The 21975-nt window shown below is 38.9% G+C and overlaps 1 protein-coding gene across 4 annotated transcripts; it reads right to left on the reverse strand.

The window, feature by feature from the left end:
- Positions 1–701: 701 nt before the first annotated feature.
- LOC141810490 (uncharacterized) lies at positions 702–20533 on the reverse strand. 4 transcript variants are annotated; one of them, XM_074698099.1, is made up of 10 exons: positions 20375–20533; positions 18856–19090; positions 14036–14332; positions 13860–13934; positions 13261–13554; positions 12999–13116; positions 12665–12875; positions 11038–11172; positions 8176–8290; positions 702–5545 (listed from the first exon to the last, which is right to left on the reverse strand). In XM_074698099.1, the coding sequence occupies exons 2-9, from the start codon at positions 18905–18907 to the stop codon at positions 8186–8188; spliced, it is 1287 nt and encodes a 428-aa protein (XP_074554200.1). In that variant the 5' UTR covers positions 18908–19090; positions 20375–20533; the 3' UTR covers positions 702–5545; positions 8176–8185. The 4 variants fall into 4 exon arrangements, with proteins under 4 accessions (XP_074554200.1, XP_074554199.1, XP_074554202.1 ...); XM_074698098.1 differs by having other exon boundaries at positions 703–5548; XM_074698101.1 differs by lacking the exon at positions 8176–8290 and having other exon boundaries at positions 703–5545.
- Positions 20534–21975: the final 1442 nt, after the last annotated feature.

Raw genomic sequence — 21975 nt, forward strand, 5'->3', positions numbered from 1 at the left:
TCATAACATAAAGGTATCTTATGTGATATCACAGGACATTAGAACAACATTTTTATAAACGAAGAGTAACTTTGTAATGTTATGTTGTATGAACTTAAAGTCACATAAACATAACATAATGTAACAAAAACTTAGCATTACATGAATGTAATGTAACAGAAACATGATATAAACTTAATGTTTCAAAAATCAAACGTTTCATAAACTTATGAAAACATGGTGTGATAAATATAACATTAAGGTAACAAAACATAAACATCATGGGACATGAATGTAAACTTTCATAGAGGCAAGTTAACATGAAAATAACTTAACAAAAAGTTACGTGATATAAACTTGATGTGACATGATATAAATCTTGCATTAAATAAACAGAACTTATTGTAAGATATAGCAATATACCTTAACTTAACATTATTTAACATCAAGTTACATAACATTTGAAAGTGTAATTAACATTACATAGCACGGTTCCACAATCAAAATTGCTAAATGCAACAAAACTCAACTTGGCACATGATTTCTTAAAATGATCTAATGTGATGGAAAATGGAATGATGTTATGGAAAACAACATAAACATAACATAACATGACATGACATTACAAAGAGGAGGCAGCTTCACCTAATACAATGAGGTAAAACCTCAACACTCCAATGACTCTGAAGGACATCAACTCAAGGATAATCTATTTTTTATTGTCTGTTCATTTACAAAATGTACAGGCTCTTAACAAAATCATCACAAAAAATAAACGCTTCTTCAGACGTTGAAAATTTACAGAAACATTCAAAAGACAGCCAAGTGTTCAGTCCTTTACAGTCAGAGAGCAGAAACACACATAAAAGATCAAAACAAGCTGAACAAACAGCAGCACAAGGACAACATGCAGGCTCACTGCGACGCAGAGTTAATACATCTAACTAAAAGCAGCACACCTGATACCTGACAGAGACTAACACAGTGTTCCAGCAAATACACAAGTCACAGAAAAGCAGCCATAACTGAACCAAGCAGAACAGTACTAAGAAAGGTTAAAGAACTGTCTGATGATTTCTCAAGCCATCATGATATCTGGTTTTGTTCTCCAGAGGCTGATTCGTCACATAAGTATCAGTTTCATCTCTGTGTCCTTTATAGAGTTTGGCTCAGTTCATAATTAGCCTAGCTTAGCACAAGAAACAGGAGGGAAACTGCTGGCCTTGATGAAACAATACTAACTATTTGCTTCTACTGATTAAGCTAGGATATCGATTTCTCCTACTCTAGCTTCATGCTATTATAAAGTTGAACTTTGCTAACTGTGAACACTAAGCTAAGCTAAACACAATTACTAGAAAGAATTTAACCAGACAAAACATGTACAATAAAACTAATTTACTTTGCTAACTTTGTTAAGTTAAGGCTACACTAAAAATATAAATTATATAAACATATGTTATAGCATAGCTACGCTTACAAAAACAGTAGCTATTTGCACAAAAAAACTAACTTCATAAGATAAAGGCTACACCAGCTACCTACAAATACAACACTTCTTATTTAATCATTTCAATGTAGCTAGCATCACCTTGGTTAGCATACCTCCTGTCTACGTTCCAAGCTAAGCTAATCACATGTTTTATGAGTGAAAACAGCCAAGATGAAACTGATATCTATCTCTGAAGATTACAGACAATCAAAGATGTTGAAACATCATTTAACATTAACTCTATTACAGCCTGTAACGATAAAAACAGCGATGAAGCAGTCTGATGGAAGAAACAGATCACAGTGCTCATGCTAACACTGTCATATTCGCTGAGCATAGTCTAACTCTACAGCTGACACCTGAATCTACTCATCTACATTCGTGCAAATCGTCTACTTCTCTAAATCTAACATGCAACACTGAGCAGTCTACAGCGAGCTAATGTTTGTCCCGACACTGCTAAGAATTAACTTCCCATGACATCACCGTGAATTAAGAGGATTTCAAAAATTAACTAATATTCTGCCACTTCTGCGTAAAATGGTATCCTCCATTAGCTACTTTAAAAACAGATAACAGTACGTCAAATACCTGCTGGTACACATCATTACACCAATTACAAACTTACCCCCATGCTCTATTTCTAATGCTACGTAATTCTGCAAGTATTGCACAACAACAGCACAATCAACAGTCCAATCAGCTGAATGGAGAAATGATCCTCTGAACGTATCAAGCACCAACCATAAATCCTCAATTTTACATAACGGAACAAAAAAATGAAAATAACTTTTAAAAAGTTTGTTGGAAATTAATTGATTTATATTAGCATGCACTATCCAGGAAGAAATTTAGTAAGTTTGAAAAAATATAAGAACTTGCTAATATACACTCTTACTAGCTAGTACAATACATTTCTCACTTTTTGCACTACTGTTCACAGTTTCAACATTTTACAGATTACACTGATGTGTTCTGTCAGAGAAAAGACAAAAAAAATCATTTTTCGTCCAAAAATTCATATCAAAACACAAGTCAAAAGTTCACAGGACATTACAGATTATGGTAAACTGGAGTTACCCAAGTCACGGAAGTCCAGATATGCCACGAAAGTATAACTAATTAAAAAGACACAATAACACTCAAAGAAAGTCACAAAGACCATGCTAGAAAATGAGGATGATTTAAAACTGACATCAAATTTAGAGTTAGTACTTAAGTGTTAGTATCTATCGTATAATACAGCTTCACCAAAATCAAAAAATGTAGTTTCCATGATCTTTGATTGACAAGGAAACAGGTTTTGGTTGATTATTTTCCTTGTACTTGAAGATATGAGTCAAACTTTCGACCCAAACCCAAATCTTGTAGTTTTGAATTAATTATTTTATTTTGGTGGCTTTCAAGTTCTTCCTTTTTCCAAAACTTAGAAACATTCCAGATGTAAAATGGGTTTTAATTTGGTATCACAAAAACCTATGGATAAATATTAGCAGCTACATCTTTAACCAAACTACTACACAGCTGTACAAAACCTAATATTTTATATACAGGATCTGTTAGTCTGAATGTCCACCACTAAAATTCAACCAAACTGTCGTATGTTCATGCAAAATCTACATAATGATCTGTATGACATGCATCAGTGACCTGATATTAATCACAATATATTTAAATCTTATACTTTTTTACATACTAAATAAATATATCTAATATGATTTTGTTTTGGTTTAAAATCTTAAAGTCTGCTGTTGTGTTGATGCGACATCATCTGCGTAAACAGTTAATCACAGTTCAGATATAATCCACGTTCTTACTAAGCACGGCAAGCAGGGGAAGTTTATGTATTCACATGTTTACATGTTTAACAGTGTAATCAGGTCAGTGTCTGGAATAAGAGTGGAATGTTTGTGAATAAAAATGATATTTGGTCGAGTTCACGTGCATCATTACGAATAAAAACTAACAGATACTACTTCCAACCATAACTGAATTACAGTAATTTTAACATCTGATTATATTTTTAATGATTGTTTGGTCACCACTTAAATGTAAACATGGATCAGGGTTCTATTAGGATTTATTTCAATCTGAAACAATGTGCATTTAATACTTATTAAAAAAACTTTTTAAAGCATTTTGATTATGGTACAAAACAAATGAAAAGAAAGTTGTATCTGAGGCATCTTTGAGTGATTTAGCCTTTAAAAAAGGCATGAATAAAGATAGTTATGACCTGATCTATAAATGTTTGTCTGTATTTTAGTTCAACTCATGCTAAAATTGTTCATTTGAGTAAAGGAGTCCCACAGGGCGCTTTTCTCGGTCCTCTTCTGTTCCAAATCATTGCTCACTTTTATGCCTTTACTGTGGAGTAAACAATTTCCATTACTTTTCAAAGTGTTTCGATCATTTGTCACTACAAAAATTAACTATTTTGATCCAAACAATTATCATTTTTGATTGATTGAAAGCTGTACTTTTCCATCCGTTTTTTCATCTTTCAGAACTTAGAACATCATCTGCATACATTACATGTAAATTCCCACCAAAACAACCCCCTAAATTAATAAAACTCCCCAGTTAAATAAAGAAATACTTGTATAAAATAAATAACATCTTCTTTAAATCACCTGCTTTTCTCTGCTGTGCAAAATTATCTAAAATCATCCCTGGCACAATCCAAGCTGAAAACTGGCACAGTGAAATCAGTCGACATAAATAATCTCTTATTTAAGTGATACAGCTCCAGTAAATACTTCAGATAAGAAAAAGTGCTGTGAGTTTTCTATAGATGTATATACAATTGTTTGGTACCATGAAGATATAAGTACAGAAAATCTGAACCATTCTGTAAAGGGATAGGAAGGTAAATACCGGTCACTACTTTTTCTGTAATGACCTGTTTTTCATGCTACAAAGCAATCTTCTTTGTTAGTTTTATAGATAGTCATGTTTGAACAAACACATGGAAGCAAGATAATAAATACAATTCAACAAAGTTTTACTGCTACTGTTCATGACTTTAACTCAGCGAGTGCAAATTATTCTTTAAATCCACGTCAGGAAAATAAGGCAAATAATTCAACAACTGGAACCATCGACAGGCAACAGAAAGTCATCAGCTGGTATTGAAAAGTCAGGGTATCATTATGACGCGCTGTGTTGTGTTCAATGTCCCTATGGTTTTTGAATTTTGGTGTTAACAAAAAAAAGCTTTTCTAGCTAAGACAAATCTGGAATTGGAGTCCAAAGGGGACAACATGCTACATATTTTGTCCACAGGGGGCGCCAAAATCCACACAAACAAAGAGATTCTCAGAGTTGCTGTAGACTTAATAATTTCATTTCTAGGTTGATTTTATTTGGTGGAATGTTATATGATATATGAGGGTGTGATCTTTTCTTGTCTGCTCTGCAAAGATTAATTAATTAAATAAAATGTCTTAAAAATCAACATTGCTGTAAAAACGTGTAATAAATGGACAAGTTAAAAGGTTCCATCATGTTTAGTCTAAATCCTGAATCCACCCTCTGTTTTGATCAGGATTTAGAAAAAAAAGTTGCCAGATCTTTTCAAATTTAATAGCTCTTTTTTTTCTTCCATTCAGTTTTCATGATTTGATCTGCGAGCTTTAATCCAATCAGGACGAGATTTGACAGACTCTGAATCATGATGGTGGATGTTTGAAAACCTCAAAGGGGATCAATAAATCAACCGGCAGTTCTCTGCTTTAATAACGACCTGCAGGAAGAGTTAAAGTCTGTGTCGATGACGTCGTGTATTCTTTATAATCTTATTGCTTCTCCCCTTGTTCACTCACTGACGCCTGAGTCCTTCAGGTAAAAGCGTCCTGTCTGTGTCAACAGAGTGATGCTAAAAGCAGACGTCAGGACAGCAACATGTATAAAGGCAGCACGCTGATGGGTGAAGGATATCCCACAATCCCACGCTCTCCAGGAAGGTCGCTCCTTGTTCTGTCCTCAGGCCCGGGTAAAGCTGGGGACCACCAGAACTGCAATAGCTGCCACGGCCACCGCTGCCACCGCCAGGTTCCATCCTTCAGGTTCAGTCTGCTGTGGAGACAGGAAGTGATGTCAGAGGGTAGAACAGAGGAGAGAAAACCAAAGAAAAATAAACCTGCAAACAAAGTTACAATTCACAAAAACAAATCATTTACTCAATAACATGTTCGACTTTAGGGGAAACTGTTCATAGACGGTTCTGAAAAGTACATAAACACATCTATCTCATAAGGCAGCATCCACAGCTCTTTCAAACCAACAAGTGGCGATTATACATAACATTAAGTAAAAAGGAAAAAAAATGCATGAAACTTTGTATAAGTTATGTCAAAACAGTGCCAACATCTGTCTCATAGAGTAGCACTTCTTAACCTCAGTCAACTGAAGCAACGAGTCAAAAAAGTAGCGTAGCGCGCTTGTACAGCCTGTCTAATAAAACATTTTTACAGTAGCTCATCGTAAAAAATATTTACATGAGGTTTTTCTGTACTCTTTTAACACAAAATGCCTTTTTAAATGACAACTGCAGTCTCAAAATCATTCAGTCTTTAAATGGAGTGGTGATGTTTGACTGCATGACTACGGTTAAGTCAAGAAAATTGACTGAAAAGTTAAGCGAAGAGCTCATTGCCTCTCAAAAACAAGAAAACAGACACAAAAAATACCAAAAAACACTGAAGTCCTTAGTACTTGTGCTAATGACTCAGAAGTTTGTCTGGAGGAGGAAGAATGAAGCATGTGTGAATAAGAAGTGAAGCATGGCGGTGACTCGGTGATGCTCACGGCTGCTTTGTTCTTTATAATACTACGAAGTGGAATTCAAGAAGGTCTCGGTCAAGTATCAGGATATCTCAAGGAGACCTCAAAGTCCAGTAAGACTTGGTTTCGGCTCTTTTCTTCTATAAACCATTCATTTTTTAATGTTATCTATATTTTAACGTTCTTTGTTCTGGTTTATTATATTTAATTTCCTCTCTTTATTCTGGTTAATATATTTGAAGATAAAGCCAAAACATATGAGATCCACCCTCTTTGTTTTTATGCATTTAAAGTGACTTCTGGCACTTGCAGGCTTCCATACAAAGCTGGTTTTATTATAGTGTTGTGCTAAAGTGTTGTCTGTGCTACGTGTGAGTGAGAAAGATTTAAACAGTGATGTCATGCTGGCAGAAACTCTGTAAAGGGATCCCTTCACTCCCTGAACTTCAGTGATGACTGAACTGACAGCAACCTGACCTCTATTACACACACACACACACACACACACACACACACACACACACACACACACACACACACACACACACACACACACACCGCAAAAACCTCCTGACCGAGTCACACTGTCAGTCCCACTCACTCCTCAAACCACCACTACAGAAAACAGAAAGGAGCAAAAAGATCTGAGCTGAATGGGTCTAACATGTCAGGCTGATCTCAGCTCAGTGTTTGAACATTAAACCTTGGAAAAGCTGTAGATTTTTATCTGCATTGTCTTCATTTCTTGGTTTTTGTTGAGTATGAACAATGTGAAGCAGTTTTGTTAGTGTCCCATGCATCTTGTTCATGTTTTTGTTAGGGCTGGGACAATATGCTATTCTCGCGATTCAATTCTATTACAATTTCTGAAAATTCTTCAATGTTTAGTTTGTTTGTTTTTTAAACCAGACCATGTGAAAAAGTTAAATGATGATGATGATGTCTACGGACTATATCAGGAGCCATATTTTCCCATAAAATGCACATCATGTGAGTCAGAGAGAAACATTTCACCCTCTGCTGGAGAAAAGTGGAATTTTTTTTTCAATCAAGTTTATGAACACAGACAGAAATTAAGGATTTGAATAAAAAAAAAAAGATTTTCTAGCCAAAGAATCATGATTTTGATATTTTCAAAAAATCCTCAATATATCAATTTTCGAATTTTTTCTCCCACCCCCAGTTTTTGTGTCATGATGCACAAAAAAAGGAGGAACAGAAGGCTGGTGGCGAGTTAGCATAAGGGATGGGTACCGAATTAGGTACTTTTATAGGTACCGACCGAATTCTGTCAAAAGTACCGGGTACCGATTCACGTAAAACCAAAAGGTACCATATTTAGGTACCTAAATGCATCTTTGTGACTGTGAGGGAGTGGAAGAGTAGGTGCTTTTCCATGCTGGACATGAACACAGCATTGCAAGGTTAAATATTGTAGAATAATTATATTAAATTGAAAAATGAAATATTTCATTATTAAACAAATTAATATTTTTTTACTACATAAACACAAAAAAGTACCGAAAAGTGATACCGTTGAGTACTGGGACCGATTGCCAGGTATCGGGCATCAGTACCGTATCGTTTCAAATGTGAAAGGTACCCATCCCTAGTTAGCATTGGCGTTAAAAATTCAATTTTCAGATTCCTCCAAATATAGAAATTTTAAAATGTGCAATGTGGATGCAAACATGTTCAAAAGTTGAATTTCAACAGTAAATAATTGTTGAAAATTACCATTTCTCAAAGCATGTTAGTTCAAACTGCACAAGTACGTCTCAGGAATTCAACTGAAGATGTAAAATTTCAACATTTTTGAGGAAATAAAGAAAGAATTGAGGAAAAAAATTTCCAGCCCCAGGCCAGGAATCACTTCCATACAAAGCATATTGCTGTATGTGGCGTGGGCGTGGCCATACCTGGTCCCTTCTAGGACGCCAGCTCCTCCCACCAGCACCAAATCAAGGCCACTATTACAATCATTCCTATGAAGGGGATGGAGAGAACAGGGGGCTCACACGGACGAGTGCAGTTCTGGGGAAAAGACAAAGGGTGGGAGTGTCGGGGAGAGATGGAGAGAGGGGTGTGGTGAGAGGAAAAAAAAGCATAAAATAATCAGAGTAATAAAATCGGTGCGTATCAGGAAGAGGCGAGTGGGGACGAGCAGGCAAAAAATAATTAAAAAATAGAAAGTAGAGAAGCAGGTTGAACGGAGGGCAGGCTGTGCAGCAATAAGCATCAAATTTACACAGAATTTGATTAAGTTTATTGTGTGGAGTTTGAGGAACGGGGATCAGATCAACAGATGATGATAAAGGAAAAGGATGAAACAGAAAGAGCAGGCGGTGAAAGGACGATATCAAAGATGGTTAAAGACAAGACGGAGAGCTTTTTGTAACCCTTAGAGTTAGAAAACAGTCTCAGCTTGTCTTTAACAAATCTTTGGCAACATTAGAATGTGCTGCCTTTACAATCAATTCAGAAGCATCAGCAGCAATGAATTGTGGGTAGGCAGAAGTGAAAGAGTGTAATGGATGATGCAGTGGAGACCAGTAGAGGTCAATCTTTCTCATTACTACACTTTTAACACTTAAATATCCAGATTTGTTTTCCTCAGATTGGATACTCCAGCCTCAAGTCAACCTGTGACAGAGTGGACGGTCCAAAATCAAGATCAAATAGTTCCTAAAACAAGTTCTCACAAACCAAGTCATAAGCAAGGACAGGAACAGAAGTCAGTCCAATATGTAGACAAAGGAAAACACCAAAAAGCCAAGTCTTCTATCAATGGTCCACACTCAGGCTCCAAACTGTGGGTAAGGTTTCAAGTCCCAGGTCAAGACGACCCAGCACCACGGTTAGCTGCAAAAAGAAATCCAAAGGTTTCAAATCCTGAGTCCTCTTGTGAGTCAAAACCTAATTGATGAGAGTTAGCCAGGTGGTATGATGGGTTTTTTTTAGCTGCCTGTTACAGCAGCTCTCTCTTTGTCTGCTTCTTGTTATTTTTGCCCCTCTTTTTCATCATCTTTGTATTTGGGGTTGGTTATTACTTTGTTTGGTATATTTGTTGGTCATGGACACCAAACTGGTTTTGTCTGTGATATTTTACTTTTTTTGCTCCTGTGTTTGTCTGGAGCCATGGCCGCATTGTTTACATGTGAAATCAGCTGTTAGCAGCCTGTAGCATATCAATGCTAACTGGTGCAAGGCCGGATGTTTCCCACAAGGTGAGGAGAAGGAGGTGAGGATGACTGGCTGGTTCTCAGGTGTGAGCTAAGAAGTGACGACTTCGACCTGTCCTCCCATCCATCGTTATTGGGAACATAAGATCTATCTCCAATAAGATGGACAAGCTAGCCGTGCTAACCCAGCAAAAGAGGGAATACCAGAAGGCAGAGTAGCATCATGCTAGTCACAGACATGGCTAACGGGGCTAAGACACCAACGCCACATTGGAAGAACTTCATCTGCTGTGAGCAGACAGGATCCAGGAGACAGAGACTGAACAGACTGCTGAAGAAGCTCAGTCCTGGACCCTGTGGAGGTGGAGGCTGGCTGATTGGACAATGATGGACAAGCTGTCATCATCTATTTTCTTATGGAGTTTTTTGCACTTTCTATACACTTTCTTACTTTTGTTTTCTTGATTGCTGCTGTGACTCCTCCTGAATTTCCCCTTGGGGATAATTTTTCTATTCGATTCTATGAAATCAGAGTCTAAACACGAGCAAAGATTCAGATCACAGGGTGAGTTTATGTCGGTGTGATCCCAGGATGAGTCAACAAGCTGCTCTCAACCAACCCAAAAAACCCATGCCTAAATTCAGCAAGTAGGACATGAGGTTTGTTTAAATATTGACATCAACAGTTGGTAAAACTCATTAAAGAGGAGGGAATTTGTAACTCCAAGACGAGAAACACTTTTTTTGAGTGGCAACAGTGGAGGAGGCTTCAAGAATGCTGGGTTCCAGAGTGCTGCGTGGGCCTTGAGCCTGGTTTATACTTCTGAGTTATCCCCACACGGTATTGGCAGACGCAGTCACTACATACTTCAGTGTCCATGTGTCCTTGTCACTCTGCAATACTCCTCGGCATACACAAGAGGGCAGTGTGGTCTGTAGTCTCATCAGATTGCATGTTTCTGATCCAGCTATGTGGGTTTTTAACTGGTAGGAACACGGCTGTCAGTACACTTCAGTGCTTTCTAGTCATTGGGGAGTTGAACAGAGCTTTGAAAAACCACCAGGCTACACTGAGGGTGTGTTGGGTTGAGCAGAAGTACAAACAGACAGATGACTGCTTTGATGACAACAAACTGCCCAGAAGCCACAGATGTTCAAAAGAAGCTCACAACAAAAGGCTCAAATATCAGCAACATGACCAGAGCGCTGCAGAAACAGCAAACCAGAAATCAAAAGACATATGAAGCATCCAGAGACTTTCCAACGAGCCTCCGTCGAGTCACATGCACACATCACAGACGGACACACTTCATGGAGGAACTGGACTTAGAGCAGGTACAGAGTCTTTCCTGTGTATTCTCCTCTACACTTACCTTGATGTTTCCTTTTCTTAAACGTTCACTTTAAGCTTTCACTTTGGAGAAATCCCAATTTTTTATATGAGCAGTGTTTTCTTTTTAAGCACTGAAACTCAAAGTAGCGCTAAGGAACCAACAGGATTAAGTCAGTCCATGCATTAAAACAGACTCTAGAGCATGAGGATTGATGTACTGATGCTCGTAGTTAAAGCACCTGAGCGGTCGACCTTTGACCCCTCACCTGTGACTTCTTTCCCACGAGTTTCTGAAGCTCCGCTTTGCAGCGCTGCAGCTCCTGCTCAAGCGCCGATCGCTCCCGCTGGCTGCTGTCGTACATCTGCTGGAGCTCCACCAGCTCGCCTTTCAGACCGTCACACTGCGGAGAGAAGAACAGGTTGGGAGAAAAACAGTGTCAGTATGTTGTGTTGAGTTGAGACCAAAACCAGTCAGACTTTTCACTTTCAGTTACTGCTGTTTTTATAGTGATATCATTGTGTACATTTACGCAGGTTGAACACAAGTCTCAGTTTCACTATATTGAATACATCACAACATACAAGCCAAAAATGAGTCCAGTGAAAGGAGTCTAATCCAACTGTTATAACAGGATCCAAAGACACTGCATCGACCCTTTCCCTCTGTTGCCCCCTGGTGGTGGAATGAACTCAAAATCTGCAAAAAAAACTGAAATCTTACCAAGTGTTTTTGTCTCATTTACAGTAAAAAAACAAATCTTTTTGAATTAATATGAGCAACATTCAGCAGCATTCAGCTTAAAAATGTACTCATATTAAGACATTATTCTAGTCTTGACAATCACATTTCTCTTACTCCACAGGCAGGTTTTTTACTTATTACAAGCAATTCAGACCTAATTTTTGTCTTTAAATAACTTGAAACAAGACGTTTTTCTGGACTGGTCAAGTGATAGTGGCTCATATTAAGTCTAAAAAGACATTTTTCACTGAAATAAGACAAAAACACTTGGCAAGATTTCAGTTTTTGCAGTGCAAACTCCATTTGATCTGTAGAGTCCCTCAGCACTTTTAAGAAAGAGGTAAAGAACCAGCTCTTTCACAAATACCTTTTCACTTAATGATGATTGTCTGTATATTATTGACAATAATGGTGATCCTTGCTTGTGTTGTACGTGGCTTTGGATAAAAGCTTCTGCTAAGCAAATTGATATGCATTGAAAAAGCAAACTAAAAGGATGCTGAATTAATTACAGCATGGTGGTGGTACAAAAAAAGTCTGAATGCAGGTTTTTTCAGGTCAGACTGTGAGACAACAAGACAGAATTCTTAAAGTAGTTGTTTTTCAGATGGGGTTTGTTGGTTTTGTGGGGCTGTTTCTGATGCAGGAAAACCTGATTTAATGACAAAAAAAACAGGCAGAAAGGATGCCGAATTAACTACAGCACGGTGGTGATTCAAGAAAAGTCTGAATCCAGCTTTCACCAGGTCTGACCATGAGGCAACAAGACAGACCTTTCTGTCTTAAATCACTTGTTTTTTGAATGGAGTTTGATTGGACTGTTACGGATGCAGGTTAATCTGACAATGCCAGACTTTCACAAGGTGTCATACCTATTAATTCACGAGTTGACATGTTTACTCGCCTAACTGTGTTTCTTTTTGCATATTTATGTAGATACCATTTTCTATTCAAAGAAATAAGCAAACAGCTCTAAAAACCTTGTTTCCCCAATGAATCTTGGATTTCTGACAATCTCAGAATGCGTGGTCTGAAAAATCAGTTCTGCCTTAGCGTGAATATATTTTCAGCTAATTGTGGAATGAATAAAAACACTAGAAAAATCACATCTAGATGTCTAAAGGCAGATCTGCAGCACTCGTCTCTGTTACCTCTCTCTGAACTTTCTGAGCCGTCTCCTCGGCTTCTTTCAGCTGATCCTTCAGGGCACTTAGCTCTGAGCTGCAGACCTCCTCAGGGACTGAGTCCCGATCCTCAGGACCGGACTGAGACAAGGTGATGTAAGAGTCTGTCTTCACCTGGTCCTCCTGCGTGGGCTTAGTGTCTCCCTCACCTCTGACTGCCAGGTACACGTCGTCACACCTGGAGACGGCAGTTACAGAAGAGATGTGGTTGATTCATGAGTTTTCTATAACTTTGACACTAAGGAAAACAGTGATGTCAGCTTCAGGACTTAGTTGATTGACAGCAGGTTGGACCACTCACGTGTCTCGTTGCTGCTGCAGTTGCTCCACTTTGCTGCTCAGCTCTTTGTTTTTGTTGGACAGAGATTGTTGCTCATCTTTCAGGGAGAGAAACTCCTCTTTCAGCTGACTCACATCACCTGAAGAAAAAGAATCATCATCAAACATCACAATAAGCATCGAAAGCTACAATGGCAACTCCAGAGTCTGTGTGTGTTTCTCACCGTGTGTGTGTGTGTGTGTGTGTGTGTGTGTTTCTCACCATGTGTGTGTGTGTTTCTCACCATGTGTGTGTGTGTTCTGGCTTTTCATGTTGATCTCGGCTCTCAGTGAGGTGATCTCCAGCTCGTACTCCTGCGTGCTGCCGTGGAGACGCTGTAGCTCTGCTCTCAGCCTGCACAGCTCCTCCTGCAGGGAGGCGATGTCGTTCTCCCGCTCAGCCGCCGCCTCCTCGGCCGCCTGCTGCAGCATCAGAACCTCCTCCTGGGCCGCACGCAGCTCCTCCTGTGCCTCCTCAAGTTCACTCTCTTTCTCCTCCTCCAGACTGTCCATCTCCTCCTGCACCGCCCTCAGCTGGGCTGGAAGAGAGATCCGAAAGGAAGTTTAAATGATAAAGTTATCAATAGATTAGAAATGAGTTTAGAACAGTTGTTCTCTCTCTGTTCATCCTCCAAAACTATTTTTTTTTCTCAGTAAATTCTCGGATTTGACTTTTTTTTTTCTGAATATTCTGACTTAAATCTAAAAATTCTGACCCATACAAAAGAATTATTGAAATTACAGATTTGTGTTTATGTAATTTTAAATTGTTGACAAGTTATGTTAAAATAAAAAAATAAAAATTAGAAGAAGTTTGTCAAGAAAATATAAAATCTGTGAGTACCCTGCAGTCTCTGGATCTGTCTGGTGAAACTCTCTGCCTGGTGAGCGCTCGCCAAACGCTCGTCCTCCAACAGACCTTGGATCAGGGGAGGAGAAGTTTTAGTGGATTTAATAAAAAACCTTTTTCTTACCCTGGATGAAACAAACATTTGTGATTTAGCAGTAAAAGCCACTGACCCTGCATCTCCAGGAAGCTCTCCTCGTGTTTCTGGGAAACCTCCCTGGTCTCCTCCAGCTCCAGCAGCAGCTGAATCACCTGAGCCCTCAGCTCCTCCAGCTCCTCCTCTTCATCCTTCTCTTCTCCTCCTTCACCACCACCTCCTGGCTCCTCCTCAGTCTTCTCCTCCTTCACCTCCTTCTCCTCTCCGTCTCCCACTGTCTCCTCCTTCTCCTCCAGGGACTCCCTTTCTTTGGCTGTCAGAGTGTCTCCTAACTTGATGGGTTTGTTTTCCTCTTTCAGCTCGCACAGCTCGTCTGCACAGAGAGAAAGAGAAAGAGGTCTTGTTTTGGTCCTAAAGCTACAAAAATCACAACATTTTACATCAGGAGATACAAGAGGAAGCATGTTTGTAGTTCTTGTTACACTTTTTGAGACATATAGCTGAACTGCTGGGTGTTTCTTGCAATAACTCTTGATATCTTTTTCTCTGGGTGAGGTAAACCAAAGTGCTGAAATCGTTGTTGATCTGCAGACATTTGCTATGGCTCCACCTTGTGGCCAAAGTGGGGAAAACTTATAAAACTGCTTTATACTTCAAAAATGGTCCACGAAACGTCATAATTTGCCTCTGATTTTGTAAGTCTCTGAAAAACACATATTAAAAAATTAAATGAAAGGCTTTTATTTTGAATATAACTGCAGACTTTAATACTATTTTTTACAACTATGATGCAGCTTGCACATATTTCATGCCAGCACATGTTTTGTTTTGTTTAATGTATGCTGTTGTTATTTTCTGACTACAATTGTTGAAATCTTAATCTCACAATTAACACCCAGATTGTTTCAGATCATCACTTGTCATTTTATTTTAGTTCCTTCTTGATGCTGTGAAGATGATTTAAACCCCATCTGATGCTCTGACTCAGTGTGATGAAGACAACGAGGTGAAAATGTCACAGAAATGTCACACACCAAAGTGATGAGGATGACAGGCTCGGGTTTAGTGCTGCACTAACATAAATCTAAAATGTTAAACTTTGTGTCTTGGTGAACACAGCAGTAAAACCTGTCCCTGTCCCTCCTGCTGTCGACCTTCATCACGTCTGTCGTCATGACTGCGGCTAAAAATAGGCCTGCCCTCTCCTTCCCATCACCAGCATCATCTTCATCATCCCTGCCCATTCCTCATCTCTCTGTCTGTATCCCCCTCCCCCTGTTAGCAGCAGGTATCAAACACAGCAGCATGTGTGAGTGATTAACGGTAAAAGTCAGATATCCTGAATCACATGTAGAGCCTTCAGAGAGCTCAGCTAGCATGCTAATAATGTGCAAAAGAAAGTGATTTTTTCCGCATTACATTCATTTTTTTATTGCTTTATTGTCACACGTGGATTTATATCTATCTAAAATGTCACTTTAAGGCCTCCCATAGTGTTATAGAACACAGCATTCTAGACGCCTCCTTCACTGTTGCAAAACACAAAGCTGTGCTACCCTTTTTGAAAGAATAAGGAATCTGCCCTCTTAAAGTGATACTCCGGGATTGAACAAGTTGGGTCCTATCACAAGGTTTAGAGCAGAAGTTACCCCTACAGCAGTGTTTTTGTGCAGCAGAAGCCCAGGGCGCACGCACCAAACACCCCCTCCCTGCTCCTCTGCCAGTTTCCTCTGCACTCAGATGGGGCCATATTTTACTTGACCAAAAACACAAATAAACGGACTCCCACTGAAAAGATCGTGTCTCTTCGTCCTGGCAGACTACCTGCGTTTGTTTATATCTGGCATGCCGCGCGGACTGATACACTAAGCGGTGAGCGCCTCGTAGCCAGCTGTGGCTTTGCCGCAGAGGTTGCGCCGTTTTACAACACAATGAGAACTAGAGCCTTATTTAGCTGTGTTTTTGTGTGAAAGTAATGCACTGAAAATTCTCTAAATAAAGCGTGAATGCAGATCGATATCAAATTTTTTTGGCGGGAGTCCATTTATTTGTGTGGTCAAGTAAAATATGGCCCCGTCTGAGTGCAGAGGAAACCAGCAGAGGGGCAGGGAGGGGGTGTTTGGTGCGAGCGCCCTGGGCTTCTGCTGCACAAAAACACTGCTGTCGGGGTAATTTCTGCCCTAAACCTTGTGATAGGACCCAACTTGTTCCATCCTGGAGTATCACTTTAAGGAGATTCACCAACTTGTGATGTCACAAATTGAGCAAATCTCATGAAGATCTCACTGAACTCTTGTGTGACTTTTTTAACAAGCTGGCTTGGAGTTTCATTCTGGGATTATGTCAACACATTTCTGCTTAAGAATCTAAAATCAAAAGACTATATGCCTAAAGAGCACCAAAATGTATAACCCTCAATGAGTCCAAGATGTTATCCTTCCTCCATTTAATTTTTTATCTAGATGTTCATTTTTTAAACACGATAAAACATAATGTTGTGTCTTTAAATCTCTTCAATCATGTTCCCGACTCCAAACAAGCTGCTCACTCTCATTCTGCGGCTCTGCTCCTAATTGACCCTTTTGGTTTGATGGCAGGCAGCCAATCAGAAACAAGCAGTGACATCATCCTCATCATCATCAAAGTGATGATTCAATTATCAGCATCTCCTGATATCATCATCGTCTCTTCTTCTGCAATCATCTGCTTCTCTCACTCATAGAAGTCGTTAGAATCACCTTTTTGTGCATTTTTAGTTTCTATTTGCAACCAGCATGAGGTCACAAAATGACTTAAAAAATCTCAGTGGGATTATTTTAAATCTTAGTAGTCAACAAGAAATATCATTAGCCTTTTTAACTAAGTATATATTATCATTGTTGTTAATATTATCTGTCCAGGCTACTGTCCAATCACAGCTGACCTGGTTTGATGACTCACTTGTCACCGTGGTGTCACAGAGCTTCCCCTCAGCTTATGTTGTCCCCATCCGTAGGTGGAATAAAAGCATCAAGGCTATTTGTAGTGCTTCACAAAAAGACATTTAACAAACTAGTTCCCCTGGATGTTTTGAAGGTGAGATGTTTTCGCAATTTAAATCTGATGACGGCAGGTTAAAGCAGCTGATAACACCACATGTTGTGTTTACAAACACAGCTGAGTCATTATCAGGTTGATGTCTGATTCAAGTGATGATTAAAATAATCTAGCATCTGCCTGCCAAATGTTCCTGAGATTTGGATGATCACACCGACTGTCTGATCCGCAAAAAAACAACACACACACACAGACAGAGAGAGAGTGAGCCTAAAGCTGCAGGGAGGGTGAATTCCTCGATAAATTTACACAGACAGAAATATACAAACTCAGTAAATCCGAGCAAACTGAGTCTGCAAACGTCACAGTCTTAAAAAAGCTCCAACAAAGTATACCAGCGCCTACACTCCAAGTGACAGAATCCTTACTTCACACCCTTAGGCTTACCTGAAAGATCTTTATGCAACCACAGCTCCAGCTGTGTTACAGCAAGGGAGCGCTAAAGCTTTAAAAACAACAACAAAGCCGAGCCCTTCTGTTTGGGTTCACTGCTGCCCGAAAGTTCAACAAAGATCCACCTTAACACAAACATATCAGACATCATATCACTAGTGCTTTAATTCCATTCAGGTTTTACATCAGAGTAGAAACACAGATTTGTTTTGATGTCTGTCTGTGTAATCATTGATAAGAGCTCAGTGGGAGTCTTGTTGTTTCCTAGTAGGGATGTAACAATCAATCAACCTCACCATGCTGCGCCCACAGTGATTTTCCACATTTTTAAGGGGTCTAATAAATCCGGTTTATGTTCAACCTTCAGAGAAGAGTGTCCTCATAAAACTGTTATCTGTGATGCTTTTATTTTGACAGGACACAGAGGTATATCCTCTCGATAGCCAAGTTTCCCCAGTAATTTATAATAGCTAAAAGAGTGATAAAGTTAAATTTTAGATGGATTAGCAGTATGATATTATAATATAACGATGTAGTGGAAGTGCTAAAAACTGTAGTTCACTGAGTGTCCACTAGAGGCTGGCTACAGGAAAACCAGAAAACACATACACACTAGGGCAAAAAAGCACTGTAAGGGGTGATTATTTTTTTTCTAACTCCGAGTTTAAGAAGATAGTAAGATCACAAGTTTTTTCAATCAGAGACAGTCGTTAGTGGGGAGGTTCAAAGCCCTCCTCTTGAGTCACAAATTCCATTATGGCGTCCGTCAACAATATGCTTCAATACTCCCTATCAAAAACAGACTGATGACATCACGAAGACTACGTCCATATTCCACTTTTTGCAGTGTATATGATAATCAACTGTTGCTTAGTTACTGTATGGTCTCCATTTCATGTCCTTGTATGTTGATTTAATTCTGTTTGGTACAAAAGTTTGATTACTGCTTAGCTAGCTCAGTCTCACATTGGCTTGGCTCTCTACCACGATTTTATTAGTATTGTAAACAGATGATTTAATGACATAAACTGGCAAAAATGATGCTGAATTAATCACATTATCATGCAGATGTGTAAAACGTGGGAACTAATGACTAACAGGGTTGCATTTTAAACAGAGATGAGTAAACAACTTAAATTAGTAGTTTTTTGAATGAGGTTTGGTGCTGAGTGGAATTCCGCTTCTGCTGTGCTTATTTTATATTTAATCAAGTTATCTTTACAAAAGAGGTAAAGTTCTCGTTCAGACTCAGTTTCAGACTTTGTTTCCTGCACAGACTTTCACAATAAAAGCCTCCAATGCAGCATTTTGCTTGTCAAAGGGCTACTGCATACGCACTCAGTAAAGCCATAAAATTGTTAATTAACCTCTGTGGACTCATTACTGAGGACATAAACGCAGACTGACCTGATGAATCAAGGACCTCCTCTATGAGGGGTGGCAGGCGGAGTCCGTCCATGTTTCAGCTGATGGAGGTGAGACGCTGCTGCAGAGAGGTGGAGGATCACAGCTCCACACAGAGGGAGGAGAAGAGGGGGAGGACGAGACAGACGCAGCCCGTGGAGGGTCGTCACGCTCCGGGTAGGCTGAGCCGCTGCAGTCCCTTCATCCTGCCGGAGCTCAGAGACAGCTGAACTGAAGACTAAGGGGAGACAGAGGGTGGAGGGAGGGAGGGGGAGGATGTGAGAAAGAACTGCGACACACATCTCCACCAATGCTGCATCACACAGGTCGATACTGAGGCTGATAAACAATATTTAGATTTACATTATTCAGACTTAAAGCAGAGTTTTCTGTTAGATTAGAAAATGATTTATGTCTTTAATCATGTCTGTAAAAGTTTCTGTCACTGACTAGTGTGGCTGCAGAAAGAAACCCAGGATCAGGACTCCAGGAAGATAAAAAATTTAATCAACTTTTATGGTCTGATCACCAGTTTTAATTATATTCTCTTTCCTTTATTTTACACTGCAATACCCATGATCCCCAAGTGCTGCGATGGATTCTGGCTTTGCACCATAAACATGACAGCTTTAGCCAATTATAATGCAGTACAAAGGAAAAATCTTAATAATTAGAGGTTAACAATAAAGCTCTGTTATTGCATGTGGACAAATATTCTGAGAACAAGTTTACTGCATTTTTAAGAAAAGTAATATCTGTGAAATTATCTGTAAGGAGAAGCTAATATTTCAGGTATAATAGTAAAATTAATAATATAATAACTTTTTCCCACAAGATGATTGAATCAGCAGTAATATATTATCTTCACTGGGTAAAAAGCTATCATCTTCTGCAAAAAAAGTTGCTGTCTTGCAGTTAAAATGTGCAAAAAACATGATCACATGCATACAATTTATGTGCCTTGTATTAAAAAATGTAATATGCTACTTTGTTTGCACAAGATAATATCTTGCGAGCAGAAGATAACTACGTAGTTGCACAAGATAACTCTGATGCACAAGATCCCAATTTCTTTCTTTTACAGGACTCTGTAGCAGGATTCCAGCTTATATCGAGGATAGCGACAAAAAAAGATTGCTGCCCCTAGTGGCTGAAGGTTGTACTGCATTAGCATGGTCATTATATGTTACTTTTATTTTTAAGAGGACACTTAAACCTCATAATGACCAGCAAATAAACAGTAATAGCTAAAGTGAAGGAATGCCATATAGTAGCAAAAGTGATAAGAATATGATTACTACAGTAAATCTACTTTGTTACTTTCCTTGCTGCACTATCAGCTGATTTCTGTCTCTGCAGCTCTGACTTCCCTCTATGTGACCTTCCTTTGTGTTTGTCCTCTCATATGAAACCGTTTCCCCTCTCTTCTTCTCTCCCTCTGACATTTTTCTGCTGCAGACATTAAGCACAAAACAAAACACAGCACATCATGCTACGATGACACTCAGAGAATAATAAATACCTGGTGTAGGGATGCAGATGGTGCAGCTCAGTCTGCTGCAGCTTTATGGCTCCACACAGTGTTCACCTCCTCCTCTTCCTCTTCCTTCTCCTCCTCCTCCTCCCGTTGTCCTATATTCCTCCTCAGCATCAGCTCTGCTACTCAGTGTGATGCAGAGCGACGTCACTACATGCTACAGACACATACGCGCACACATGGCATGACAGGAATACACAATAAGGCTGCATGACGTGATTTGTTAACCGTTTCTTGACTCAAGGACAGGTGTGCTTTCTGTATGGAGGAGGATGGAGCTGTAGTCAGGACAAAACAGCAATTTATATAAATAAACAGTGCTGGAAAATATTATTCAGTTAATGTCAAGCATGTAAATACATGAAAAAAGGATTACATTAATTTATAATCTAAAGGACAGAAAAATAAGGTGTCAATAAAAGGGTAAGGATGAAAAGTGTTGTAATGCAGGAATTGTTCACTCACCTTTCTCTTTTGGTTTGAATATGTTCAGTCTCTCTTTACTTTAAATTAATTTCAAAGGCCACCTGGTTTTGAAACATAGACTCAAATGAATGTAGCTGAGGCTGCAGTTCATCCTTTTTTGTGATAAGCTGATGCACTCCTTTTTCTTTTAGCACTGTTCTCTCCATTCTTTACATTTCTGAATGTTTTCCATTTTTAAAAACTTAGTTTGTCCTTAAATTGGCAGTAAAAACCTGAGTTAGCTAGCTGTAACTAACCGTCTTTAATGAAAAGGGTTTATCCTCAGCGCTTAAATAGTGAAGACACGTTTCAGTGAACTTTGTCTAATAATTTCAAGCTTTATGCATCATAAAAAAAGCTGTCTTTAACCTTTATACACTACAGGACTCACTAGTTTAAATGATATTGCAGTAAACTCCTAGCACATTCTTCCTTATTTTAACAGTGGTTGCCAGGCAACACAAATCCATGCGGGATAACATCAAAGACCCCGGGATGATGAGGATGAAGAGGAGGAGTAAAGACGTCAGGAAACAGACTTTAACTGCAGGTCAGCTGTAAACACATTATAGTTTAAAGGTAATTGGCAGCTGTTAAAAGCAATTACAGAGTTCAACGTCAATTGTCATTTCCCATCTGTCATACCCTGTAGCAACCACAAGGGGGGACAGTGGCAAAACAACATTTTAGATCTACAGGTCAACGTCAATATCAATGCTTAGCCCTACAGGTTGAAAGTTAAGGAGCAGGTATGTAATTTCAGAGCATAAAAAATCATTTTGCTCCCTTTAATTTAGTTTCAGGTAATTGATTTTCTTTAAAGACGTGATTCAATATTTCCAGTAAACGCTTTAAAATCCCACTTATATTGCAACTGGTCTGGACACAAATGTTAAAGACTTGTCTTACATTGTTGATAACTTTATAATACTATATTTTCCATCTTGATCTCAATCCTTTCAGGTTATATCACATGTCTTGTATCTTTTTATTTATTAGAGACCACTGGTTTATCTATTTTATGTCCATATTAGAATGATTTTTTTACCCAAACTTGGACTTTTGGTTCTTCAGCTGATACTCAGATCAGTGTGTTATGTATGAATGTGCAGCGCTGCAGA

The sequence above is a fragment of the Halichoeres trimaculatus genome, unplaced genomic scaffold (genome assembly GCF_033239565.1).
Source record: "Halichoeres trimaculatus isolate MK-OKI-2021-1 unplaced genomic scaffold, fHalTri1.1 fHalTri1_scaffold_21, whole genome shotgun sequence".
NCBI classification, from domain to species: Eukaryota; Metazoa; Chordata; class Actinopteri; order Labriformes; family Labridae; genus Halichoeres; species Halichoeres trimaculatus.